Raw genomic sequence first — 12,922 nt, 5'->3', positions numbered from 1 at the left:
CAAATGGAGATTTCCCTTATAAATGTAAATGTCTCTTGGAAAGGGTTAATTCTACTTTTACTTGGAATGGGTTTGGCAAGGACCCTCCCAGCCTATCCATACCCTGAGTTAAATTCTTTTAGGCAGTCAGTTGTGGGGGGGGGGGGGGGCGCGGGGAGGGAAGGGAGCAGGTCAAGGTTTCTTTCAGAGAAAATAATCAAGGTAAAGAGACATATTTTGAGGTGGCCAATTCTGATCCCCCACAGCTACAAGGTACTAATCTTATGGGACCACTGTTCTTACAAGGCACATGCAGCCTCTACAAAAATCCAAAAGGATAGGCTTCCAAAAGCTTCCAGACTAGTGAACACACGCAGATGCAGTAAGAGTGGCACACCCAGAGAGCATACTTTGCCCTATGCATCTCTTCCAGCTAGCTATTTCTGAGTTATATCCTTTTATAATAAACCAGTAATCTGATAAGTAACATGTTTCTGAGTTCTGTGAGCCGCTCTAACAAATTAATCAAACTCAAGGAGAGGGTCCTGAGAACCTCCTATCTGCAGTCTGTCAGTTGGTCAGAAGGACTGGTAACAACTTGAACTTGCAATTAGTGTCTGAAGGGGTTGGGGTGCAGTCTTGTAGGACTGAGCCCTTAACCTGTGGGATCTGATGCTAACTCCAGGTAGATAGTGTCAGAACTGGGTTAACTGCTTGATGGTGTTGGAAAAAACACACACCGGAAAATAACACTGACCTCAAATAAACTTATAGATTGATAACTAAGTACCCACCTAATCTGGACCCGATTTGCCCGTATTTCTCCCAACTGCTTAAGTCCTAACTCTTTTTAACAGTCCCACAGAAGATACCATCCTCTTCTGCAGTTACACTCAAAAAACAGGTAAAAGTTTGGGATAACTTTCTGGAAAATAAGTTAAGCCACTATATCACTCTTTGGCACATAAATAAATTCCAGAGATCAAAGATGTAAATACGAAAAAAAATGAAACCTTGAGTACTAGAAGAAAACATGCAGGATCATTTTTATGATCTCAAGGTGGAGAAGTTCTTAACATGACATGAAACCCAGAGGTCATTCAAGAACAGATGGATAAATTTTACTACATAAAAACTTCAATATATCAAAAAGAGGCAAAAATAAGAGCCGAGAGAGGGAAACTGGGAAAAAAATTTCAATACATACGAAAAAGAGCTGCCAACTACGATTCTCTCTTCTTCACCTCCTACAGCCCACGTCCTCGAGTCCTAGCAACCCTATCTCCTAAACATCTCGCCAATCCGTCCAGACCTCTCCATTTCCACTGGTGCCATCACCCACCCAAATGCCTCCTCCACAGTCGCCCCATATCCACCCTTGCCCATTCTCCACAGAGCAGCCAGTGTTTTACCTACTTCAATAAACTCCTATGCCAATTAATTTATAATGGAGAATATTCCTTTTTCTAACCATAATGGTTAAGTGTAACACTCAGATATATGTACTCCCTCACTGGCATAAAAGTACCTGGAATGCTAATTCATAATCAGAAGATTTCCCAGTGATTACTGAAAGAAAGAAAGCAAAAGTGAGTACTCCTTCTCCCCACAAAAAAGAAAATTGCTTTTTTTCCTGATTATAAAAAATATATGCTTAGTGCAAAAACTTAAGATACATAAAATTTGAAGGAAGCCAGTTAAAAAATCATCTTAATCTCACCACCTGAAAGAAGCCCCATTAACGTGTCAGCAATCATGCTTTAGTGCACCGATTTATACACACACTCAAACCCAAAGGAAGCACATACTTGCTGGGTTTTTTAATTTTAATATAATCCATTTCTACCTTTTTGCTTATCTTCACCTCTCCAAGAAGCCAATGTTTACATCTGGTATGTATTCTTCCATACATCTCTCCTGCTCACACAATCGTAAGTTAAACATACACACATTTGTTTCGAAAAAATGGGATAACATAAATAAATGTCTGAATCTTGCTCTCCTCACTCAATAATACATTATAGAGGGGCCGGTCCCGTGGCTTAGCGGTTAAGTGTGCACTCTCCGCTATTGGCAGCCCAGGTTCGGATCCCGGGCGTGCACCAACGCACTGCTTGTCCAGCCATGCTGAGGTGGCATCCCACATACAGCAACTAAAAGGATGTGCAACTATGACCTCCAACTATCTACTGGGGTTTTGAGGAGAAAAAGGGGAAAAAAAAAAAAAAAAGGAGGAGGATTGGCAATAGATGTTAGCTCAGGGCTGATCTTCCTCACAAAAAATAATAATAATAATAATACATTATAGAAATCCCTCCAAGTCAACTGCATATACACAACTTTTTAATAACTGCATAATATTTCATAGTGTGACGATATCTCTGTTTGCTGAACCATTTCCTTACTAAAGAACATTCACTTCTTTCCAGTTTTGGCCATTATAAGCAATGCTATATTTATTATTGGACACATATCCTAATTCTCATGCTTTTACGGCTATGGGATAGACGCCCAGGAATCTGGGCTGCCTAGTAAAAGGGCATGTATTTCTAATGGTAACAGATATTTCTCTTCATTCAAATATTGTTTACCTACCTACTATATATACAAGACGCTATTCTAGGCACTGAGGATATAGCAGTAAGCCAACAGAGTTAGATGTCTTGTTCTCCTTAAGCTTAAATTCTAAGAGGGAAGGGCCAGGAGAGAGAAAACAAACAAAAGAAATACGTATACAGAGTACTATGTTAGAAGGTGACTAGTGCTTTGGAAAAAAAGTAGAAAAAGAGAATAGACAGTGCAGGGGAGGGAACTACAATTTTATTTAGGGTGGCTAAAGAAAGCTTCCTTGAGAACACGATGTTTTAGTAAAGACCTAAAGAAGGTTGGGAATATATCTGTGTGTACTACAGAGATACAGATATATCTGTATATGCAGTCTATCTGGAGGAGGAGGATCCTAGGCAAAAGAAAAAAACGGGCAAAGGACCAGAGTATAGAGTGCTTCAGTAACCACAAGGAGGCCCGTGTGGATGGAGTGGGATCAGCCAGGTGCAGAGGAGGAACAGAGGGAGTCAGAGATAATAGGGTTTGGCTTTTACTCAGAGAAATGAAGAGACACTGCAGGGGTCTAAGCAGAGCAGTAACATGCCCTGACTTGCATTACCAGGATTACTTTGATTGCAATGTCGAGAATATTCTTCAGGGTATGGAGCAAAATACTGCCAGACAGCATTCCAAAAATATTCTAATAATTCACATTTCTCCCAGTGATATATGAAAATATTCCACATCCCCTCCCCAATTCCACCAGTAAGAATTACTGCACTTTTTAATTTTGCCAACTGGAAGGGTGAGAAGTCACATCTCACTGTTACTTTAATTCACACTTCCCTGACTACTTGTTCGTGAAAATAATTTCATACATTTATTAGTCATTTTTCTTTCTCTTTTATGAGAACACAATTTATATCCTTTGCTTGCTTTCTCTTTGGGTTGTCTTTTCTTTATCAATTGGTGAGAGGATTTATATGCTGTAGCTATTAGCCTGTTATCTGTGTGCTGTAAATACTTCCTCAAACTATTGTCAATTGCATTGTTTTGCATCTTATTATGGTATAATTTACACACAATAACTCAGACAGATTTAAGTGTAGGGTTCAATGAGCTGTGACAAATGTAAACACCCATGTAACTACTCTTCCAGTCAAAATATAGAACATTTCCATCACCCCAAAAAGTTCCCTCATGCCTCCTGGCCGTCAACCCCGCTACTAAGAGGCAGCCTCCGTCTGCTTTCCCTGATTCCTATCACCCTAGCTGAGTTCCCTCTCTTCTTGAAACTCACAAAAACAGAATCATACAGTACCTGTATTTGGCTGGCTTCTTTTCCTCAACATAATGTTTGCGATTCATATATGTGTTAGGGCACATATCAAGTTCGTTCTTTTTACGGCTGTCAACTCGTTCATGGTATTATTTGCCATAAAATAAGTTTTTAAAATTTTTATATGTCCCTACTTTTATAGCTTCTGAGTTTCTTATTTTGACTTAAAATAACTTTCCATCTCTTGGACTATATACAGTCATTTAAATATTATTCTAAGATTGTTATTATTTATTTTACATATTTAAGCCTTTAATTCATTTGGAAATTATTTTGGAAAATAATGAGAATAGGGATCCAACTTTATTTTCTCTCAGATGTCTCAGTTTGGGCAGCACCATCTATTAAATGCATCATCTTTTCGCCACTATACTAAAAATTACCAAGAGGTGGATATTTACCTAGGTCACTGACAATCACGCACGTAAGTATTCCTAACTGACAATACTTATCTCACCCCCAGAATGCTCAAAGACACGTACCTTTTGAAAAACAGACATGATATCACTCTCCTGCTTGTAAAACTCTTTAATGGCTTTGCACTGTCCTTAGCATAGAGATCACGGGTGGCCCCTGCCAACTGCTCCTGCATCCTCCAACACTCCTCTCTCCCTCACTCCTGCACTCCCATCACAATGGCCTTCCTCCAGTTCCTCAAACTCGGATCTTTCCTGTCCGCTCTCCACGAGGCTTACTTGCTCTTCTCCCACTTCCCGAGCCTCACCTTCTTCCACTCTTCCATCAAATCGGTTTAAACGTCCTTTCTTCAGGGAGTCTTCCCCAGCCCCACAAAGTGGATGCCCTGCTCCCCTAACCCCACGTTTCCTCCAAATCCCTCCAATCGCTCTCCCTTACAGCACTGTGCACACTTAGAATTAGTAACTGTTTGCTTCATGTCATCTTCCCCAATATACTGAGAGCTCCACAAGGCTAAGGACCATTTCTATTTTGTTCACCACTATACTCTTGTACAACCCACTAACTGGCTCAAGAAATATGAATCATGAAGAAATTAGTAAGAAAAATGAGCACAACAGAATCATGACAGAACAGCAACAGGAGAGTTAACAGAAGAAATACAAAAAGAAAAATAAAACATGAAGATGGTCAATGCACTAATGATTTAAGAAATAAAAAATAAAACAAGATATTTTCCTCCTATGAGACTGTCAAAAAAAGAAAAAAAAACCCACAGGTCATTATTGGTCAAGATAAATTGGTACAATCTTTTGGAAGGCAATATGGTAATATCTTTGACCAAGTAATTCCATGTCAAGGAATTTATTCTACAGGAACATTCATACAAATAAGCGAAGATGTATGTACAAAATTTTCTCTGCAGCACTGTTTCTAATAGGGAAAAATAAGAAACAACCCAAATGGCCACAATCCAGTTTTAAGTAAATAAATTATCATTTAGTCCTACAGTATTATACTGATATGAAAAATTATCCAAGATACATTAAGTTTAGTAAAACAAGTTGCATTTCTATAAAAATACTATTAATAAGTCTCTCATAATGAAAAACTTAAAAACCTAAGTATAAATGACTATAGATTCATATATGTATTTAGAAAACTCTAAAAGAAATATAACAGTGGTTATCTCTAGGAATTGCCATTTCTTTTCTAATTAATTCATTTTGACAATTCTTATTTTAACTATGGACATATATTACTTTTGTAATTAGGGAAAATGTTTCTTTTTAAGTGTCATCTAAACTGTAACTTTTTATACACAATGTCAAAAGTTCTCAATTTATAAAAGTCTGTACATAAACTTTAGATGGATCTCCAAAACTGACGGCCAGTAAAAATTATGTTCAAGTTGATAAAATTACTGTACCAGTCTCTACAAACATACTGTACCCCTGGATAAATAAAATCAAGGAGCAAATCTAAAATATTAGACGAAGACTATTTACTCGATAGCCAAATGCTTAAGATTAAGACTATATTCATTTGACTGATATTTCTTAAATTTATTTTTATAAATTCCAGTGGTATACAATGCACAAAATAATAAACATTTTAATGTAGTCACCTTGAAATTCCTGATTGTTTGATAATCAGGTTTTTGAGTACATGTTCTCCCTAATAATATCTCATTCTACAACCAAAGCTAGTACTTAAAGATATTTTTCATTCTGATAGACAAAATCTAAGTATCTAAGTAAAACCTACTTTGCAACTGACAGGGTTTTCTGTACCTCTCAAAAAATGGGAAACTAAGAGTTAATATTATTTAACAATTTTTGTACTAGGCACCGACTTGTACCACTTGGTGCCCTCTATCTATAGAGACTAAGACAACTACACAAACAACTCTGAGGAGAATCCACATTTCCACTAGGGATTGTGAAATGTGTTTAGTTTTGACTTTAAACTCTCTTCCTCCTTTCTTTCTATATTGCATTGAATTTCTCAAATGAGGGAATGAGTTACACCTATTTAAACAGGTAGTAAAATACATCCCGTAGCACTCACATATTCTGTGCATGGAGTTCAAATTGCAATTTTTTTAGAGAGTAATCACACTCTACAATCAAAAACTTTAAAATTACGCATGCTGTTTACCTTGGTAATTCCAATCCTAGAAATTGAACTTAAAAGAAATAATTAGATATGTTCAGAAAGTATATATTATCCTCATAGCATTTTTCTATAAGGGTAAAAACCTCAACATCTTATAACATAGGTTTAGTTAAATACTTTGTGATGTGATATGACTACATGAAAAATGACTATATAAAAAAAAAGTACATATGGAACAGTCCCTTTTGTCTCACTCCACTAAAATTAAGCACACTGAGAGCAAGAACTTTGTTTTACTCACTGCTTTATTCCTAGCACTCAGAACAACGCCTGGCACATAGCAGCCACTCAAAACCTTACAAAATGAATGAATTTGAGTAATGCCAAGTGTATACAGAAAAGATTTTAGCTAGAAATATACCAAAGCAGAATCACATAACACATCTATTTAATTTACTGGAATGCAACTGTCCAGACTGAGCAAAACAAAAGAAGGCAATAGTGTAAATCATGCACCCTGGTCTGCTCTGGCATGAGAGTGGAGGAAATGCTGCATTTGCTGTCTCGGTCGATCTCCGACCCCGAGGCTCTCACAGGGTGAATACCACACTAGCCAAGTGAGTCTAGGATTGAAAGGAAGTTTTTTTAAAACATAATATGGCCCCTACATATAAGCCAACTACTTGCTCTGGTGCTCCACCCAAAAAACAGTAATTTTCTCCAAAGTTGGGCTTTTTAAAAGGATTCCCAAGGGTAATTTTGACTACATAGAAATGCTGCCTTAGAAGATAACTTCAGAACCTAGCCTTCCCACCTCCAAATAAAATGCAACTCTACTGTATCCAATGGCAAAATCACAGATATATCTGGGTGATGAATATGCACAGTGTTCCTTGTTCTTATTTAGTCTATTTTCTAGTATCTCTACAATTAGTAAATGTTGCTGTCACAATAATGAAAAAGCTCTACCTAATTTTTTAATAGCCCACACAGTCCTTTCTACATTTATCACAGAAATGCTAGATGTGCTATCAATATTCCTTTACTTGACCTAAAACGCTACTCCTATAGTATATCATGACTCATTAATAAGTTCACTCATGCAGCACATTATTTATTTTATCCTATTGTCCCATGCTATTTTAAATAATTTCTTAATTAATAAACATATAACTCAAGCCATATATCTTTTCAACAATAAGGCAATTTTCTATTTCTATTAAGATTTGCTTAAATTTGTATGAAATAGAAAAAAAACTTTAAGTTCTTCATTAACAGACAAGCAAATTTTTTTTAAATGCAAAATAAGGTACCTGAACGTCATAGAGTGCGACAATATTTTCATGCTGTAGTTCCTGTTAAGAAAATTGAGAATTCAAAATATTTGTATTTATTCTAATAATTTTAATATATTTCAATATGCAAATAAAAATTTAAGCATACATACACATATATATACATATATACTATTTCTAGTATACCACACTTCTGATACTAGATTAGGACAATTCAATCTACTAAAGAATAAGAAGAAATGTGCCTGATCAAACTTTACTTGGGGCCTAACTATTTTTTCGCCACCATCATTTTTTAGACTCTTAACAAGGTGAGTACTCTTAGTTCTCTTTTTTTTTTTTTTTGGTCAGGAGATCAGCCCTGTGCTAACATCTGCCAATCCTCCTCTTTTTTTGCTGAGGAAGACTGGCCCTGGGCTAACATCCGTGCCCATCTTCCTCCACTTTATATGGGAGGCCGCCACAGCATGGCTTGCCAAGCAGTGCATCAGTGCGCGCCCCGGATCCGAACTGGTGAACGCCAAGCCACCACAAGAGAGCACGCACACTTAACCACTTGCACTACCAGGCTGGCCCCACAAGGTGAGTACTCTTGTATAAAATAAATGTCATAGCTAGTATAACCACAGACTGTCTGCTAGTCTTTTAAATTTAATATTCAATTTCCAATAGAGGCATAAAATTCCAAAGTGTTTTTAAAAAGCACATTATTTGCCTAAAAGAAAACAAACTAATTCTTACCTCAAAGAGCTACCATTCTTACCAAACAGCTGTCCAGAGAATAGTAGTTTTGATGAAAGCTGGTGTTAGATGAGGGTTCCACGTTCATATTAGTTTGGGAAACACTGGGTTAAACACACCTACACCAGTTTCTTCATTGAATAATTTTTCAGACTATCTTTAATGAGCCAAGAGCTTTGTGACTCTCCAAGTACTTAGTAAACAAGATTTTCCACATTATTTGACCATGGGACCCATTTTTTCCTCAAAGCATCTCACTTGGATAACACTGCTTGTGAGTGATCTAAAAAGACCACTTCCAAGGAAAATAACTTTCTTCAATTTACAAGGAAAAAAGACCCCAACTACCCTAGTTCCCAAAAAAACTTAACTGTAACATGAAAGAGATCAACAGAAGAGGTAAATAATGTATAAGAGGGGCCTGCCTCTTCTCAAACAACACAATAACTGGAGGAAAGAAATGATGAAAAGCTAAAATCAGTTTTCATAGAATCTCTCTAAGCATTGGCCAAGACCCACAAACATGTTTTTAAAAATAGCTTCCAAGTACTCAATGTTTCAAGAACTGAGCATGCAAAAATGGGAGCAACAGGTGAAAATTCTCAAACTTGGGTCAAACTACCAAAATTACAAAGGATGTCATCATGCATTTATTTAAAGTAAGTTTTAACCTAGTATGCAATATCACATAAACATACCTTTAAGATTTTAATTTCCTTCCCAAGCAGTATTTGTGATTTTGACAAGTTCTTTTTATTAATACTTTTAATAGCTACCTCCCAATCAGTTTTCTGAAAAGAAAAACAGTGTTACTCCAGAAAATTACTCCACAGAAATAATTCAACAGAAAAAAAATCTATAAACGTAAAGATGTTTAGCAAATTCATGTAGAGCACTGAGGGGGAAAAATGTTACAGAACCTGAATCTCCAACAACAGGAAAATGATTTCATAAATTACGATGAAAGAAGCTAATGTCCTACAAGACAGCCACCAAAAATAATAAATATGAAGACCACATAGTAACTAGCATTGAGTGAAAAAAGAACAGTTTCCAACCATTTAAAAGTTATGGAGAAATGTGGATAATAAGCTGGAAGGTGGTATGGTTAATTGAAAACATATTTGATAGCTTGGCAGGATTAAACCCAGCCTGAACTATCTTTTTCTTGAGTTTTAAGTTATTTTCATAATAAGTGAAAAGTAAGCAGCATTTATTACCCTATCTGATAAGCAACAAAACCAGCCCACTTTTAACATGCCCCTTGGCAACAATCAGAACTGCCAAACCCCTTTATCATTATTTCCATGTCGAGGTGCCTTTCCAAATTCTTTAGATTCTAAAACCTCGTGTGACCCTATTTGCGACACAGCAAAATCTTATTAAAAAAAAAAAAAAAAAGAGCTGAACCTGCTTTCATGTCTATCCGAACCGAAAAGTGGAGCGTCCAACCATCTTTTCCGCTCGGAGAACGCCTATCTAAGCCCAGGAAGGGAAGACGGCACGGGGCTCGTGGGGATGTAGAGGAACCAGTGCTGGGAAACGTGAGACCCCCGAGTTTGAGAAAGCCTCGGGCTGAGGGGAAGCCAGCCCGTTTTCCGCTGGGTCTGCAGTTATCGACCTCCAAGGCGACAGGCCGGGCAGCCCAGGGCGGGAGAGAAACCGAAGGTCCGTCCACGCCCGAGCCCCGAGCTGTGCAGGGGACCGGGCAGTCCTTCAGGACTCGGGGTACGTTCCGGTGGAAAGGCTTCCCCGGGCAGGCCAGGGGGTGAGTCCCTGCGGGCTCTGGTTCCCAGGCGCCCCGACAAGGAGGGGCACTCGGAGGCCGGGCGGCCTGTCGGTAGGTGGAGCGCTGCCTAGCGGCTTCGGCCTCAAAACAATCCCCGCCCGACCAAAACAAGCCCGCGACACTGACAGCGCGCACAATGGCAGGCCTCGGGCGGCGGGCCGGGTCGGGGGCCTCGTTGCCCGCCGCTGCGCCAAGTTTCAGGACCCCCCAGTCCGGCTGCGGCCGCGCGGGCGGGAGGCGGCGGCGCCGCGGCCCGCAGCCCCCGGCCTCGCCCCGGCCGGCGGGGCTCACCTGGCGGTGCCGCCCCCGGAAGACCACGGCGAAGGCCCCGTGTCCCACGAGGTCCCTCTTGCTGTACTCGAAGTCGCCCACCACCTCCATGGCCGCGCCCCCAGGGCATGCAGCGGACGGGCGGGCAGCGCAACGCGGCGGGCCGAGCTCAGCACCGCGGGCCCGCCGGCCCGGAGCGCGCCCGTGGGCCGCCGGACTGGGGCAGCTGCGGCCCCGGGCCCGGGCGGACGCTCATGCCGAGAGGGCGGGGCGGAAGCGGGGGAGGCCGCCGCGCGGGGCCGGGGTCAGCGAGGCCCGGCCCGGCCCCGACCGCTCTTCATGGCCCGGCCGCCGCCGGCCGCGGGCTCCCTGGCGAAGCGGCCTCGGCGCTGCCGGGCCAGGGGCGCCGCCGCCGTCACTGTGCGCCCCCGCAGCCGCACTCGCGCCCGGGAGAGGTGCAGGACCCGGTCCTCCCCATCCCCAGCTCAGCCGGCCGCTTCGGCCCTCTGCCCCCGGGGCGCTGCTGCTGTGGCGGCAGCCGCCGCCCTAGGACCAGCAAGCCCCGCTCCCCGCGCGCCTCCGAGGGTAGCGACACCAAAAACCCTCGCGCCGGCCGCTCCCGCGCCGACTGCCGGCCCTACGCGACGTCAGCGCTTCTTGTAGGACGCAGCGCGCAGCGAGGCACGCTCCCTCCGCCGGAAAAATGAGTGCACGCGCCCCTCCGGGCACGGCGACCGGCGCCCCGGCGAGTGCCTGATCACTCCCTGAGGCAGGGAAGGAGGGTGCGAGCCGCTGTGGCCACAGCTAGTTACCTGCTGAAGCCTCCGCGCTGGTCCTGGGAGCAGATTCGAGCCTGCCACGCCCCGGAGTGGACCCGCTGGGAGGCGGGCTTCGGAGAAGCGGGTCTTGAACTCTAGCTGCAAGAGGGGCCGGGGCATCCCTTGTGCAGTGTAGACCCGAGGGATCCGCTGAGGGCAAAGGAGCGTCTCCTAGAGCTCGGCCTTTCTCGCGCCCTCTAAAACCAGAAGTCGTGCTGCCAAGCTGCCGGTATTCCCCGACCCTTCTGCGTTCACTGCTCGGGGTCTCTAATGAGATGGTGTGGGGCAGGGATCCTGCACCTTTTTGTGTCCCTTGGCTTCTGGGAGAAGCTGATGACAGCTCAGAACCCTCTTCCCAGAGAAATACTTAGGCACGCAGTCTCAGGGTTGCATACGTCTTCAAAGACTCTAAGGATCCCTGGCGTCCTGCTGGTTTGACCACAGGCTTTCCTCGAACGGCTTATGGGAGCTTTCTTTTCTACTTGATTATTAAAGCTCAAGTGACAAGGAACTTATTTGTCAACTTTCCCTCACGGAAATGTCTTACGAAACCATTTTATAAACAATAAGCTTGAAAATGTTATAGAAAACGCAGGCCTGATAGTGTACTGGATGGTCAGTTGTTTAGCGTATTTGCTCCCAGGTTATCCCTCACCTCCAGAATTACATTTCCCACCCCAAGCCCATCTCTGCAAACTGACCTATGAAGGCCAGACGGGAACCCTAAGAACCTCCAATCTTGAGGCAATCAGCCCTGTAATTCCGAGAGGAACTCTCTCCCTTCCTCAAACCTTCAAAATGTAAGGTCTTGGATTTCTGCTCCCATACTGTGCACACCTACATAATTCTCTCCCTACTTCAAAATCTGGCCCAGGTGAGTGTTAGATACTGTGAAAATCTGGAGCTTTCAAAAATTAAGAGCAAATGAAGCAAGTTTTTACATACACCCAAAAATTTATTTGTAGATGACTCCTTACCCCTTTGAAAGAGTCTCTACAGTATATCTCTAAATATGAGTATTTAAATAGGATACAGGACTTAATGTCCCAAAATTCACTAAAAATAGCTCTTTGGGAATATGTATCTTACGGGCTATAGGACCCTGAACAAGTTACTTCACCTCCTGTGCCTCAGTTTGCTTATCTGTAAAATGAAGAGAATAGCAACTACCTCTTCGGTTGTTAAGAGGTTTAAATGAGTTAAATGTGGAAAAAGCTTAGAAGAGTGCCTGGCTTGTACAAAGCACTATTTTAAATGTTTATTAGGTGATAAAGTGAGATCAAAGCTGGCCCTAGGCAACACTTCCCCAACCCCAGACCAGTGCCCCAGAATCTTTCCCCCTTCCCTCCTCTGTCCACTCCCCAGGTGATTCTTAGGTGAACAGAATCCAAGCTTTCGATTTTAGGGATGGACCATCTACACCCGCGTAAGGGAGGTTTATCTAACAGACATCTGGAGAAGTCATCTCCTATAAACTGTCTCTGCAGAAACAATAATTATAAAACTTTTGGATAGCAGGGAAGTAAGGAGGAGTGGGCTAGCACACGGGGACTAGGTCTGGCAGCCTTTCCCACACAGGACCTGGCAGCAGCCAACATCCCAGGGAGCT

The 12,922-nt window shown here is 42.1% G+C and overlaps 1 protein-coding gene across 7 annotated transcripts in view; it reads right to left on the bottom strand.

Annotated features, from left to right (window-relative positions):
• Positions 1–11,098, bottom strand: part of ULK2 (unc-51 like autophagy activating kinase 2) — a 94,760-nt gene extending 83,662 nt beyond the window's left edge. For 5 of the 7 annotated variants that reach the window (XR_015554615.1, XR_015554616.1, XM_087440387.1 and 2 more), the window contains exons 1-3: positions 10,517–11,098; positions 9,135–9,227; positions 7,714–7,755 (exon numbers count right to left, since the gene is read on the bottom strand). Coding sequence is in view for 5 of the 7 variants with exons in the window: in XM_087440387.1 (XP_087296513.1) it covers positions 7,714–7,755; positions 9,135–9,227; positions 10,517–10,606 (225 nt within the window). In the remaining 2 variants the exon portion in view is untranslated. The remainder of the gene's footprint in view (positions 1–7,713; positions 7,756–9,134; positions 9,228–10,516) is intronic. The other 2 variants (XM_087440390.1, XM_087440388.1) reach the window with 2 other exon arrangements.
• Between the last annotated feature and the right edge of the window lie 1,824 nt (positions 11,099–12,922).

The sequence above is a fragment of the Ceratotherium simum genome, chromosome 16 (assembly GCF_057802395.1).
Source record: "Ceratotherium simum simum isolate JZ-2026a chromosome 16, ASM5780239v1, whole genome shotgun sequence".
NCBI lineage: Eukaryota > Metazoa > Chordata > Mammalia > Perissodactyla > Rhinocerotidae > Ceratotherium > Ceratotherium simum.
This window is presented reverse-complemented; position numbering and strand designations above follow the sequence as displayed.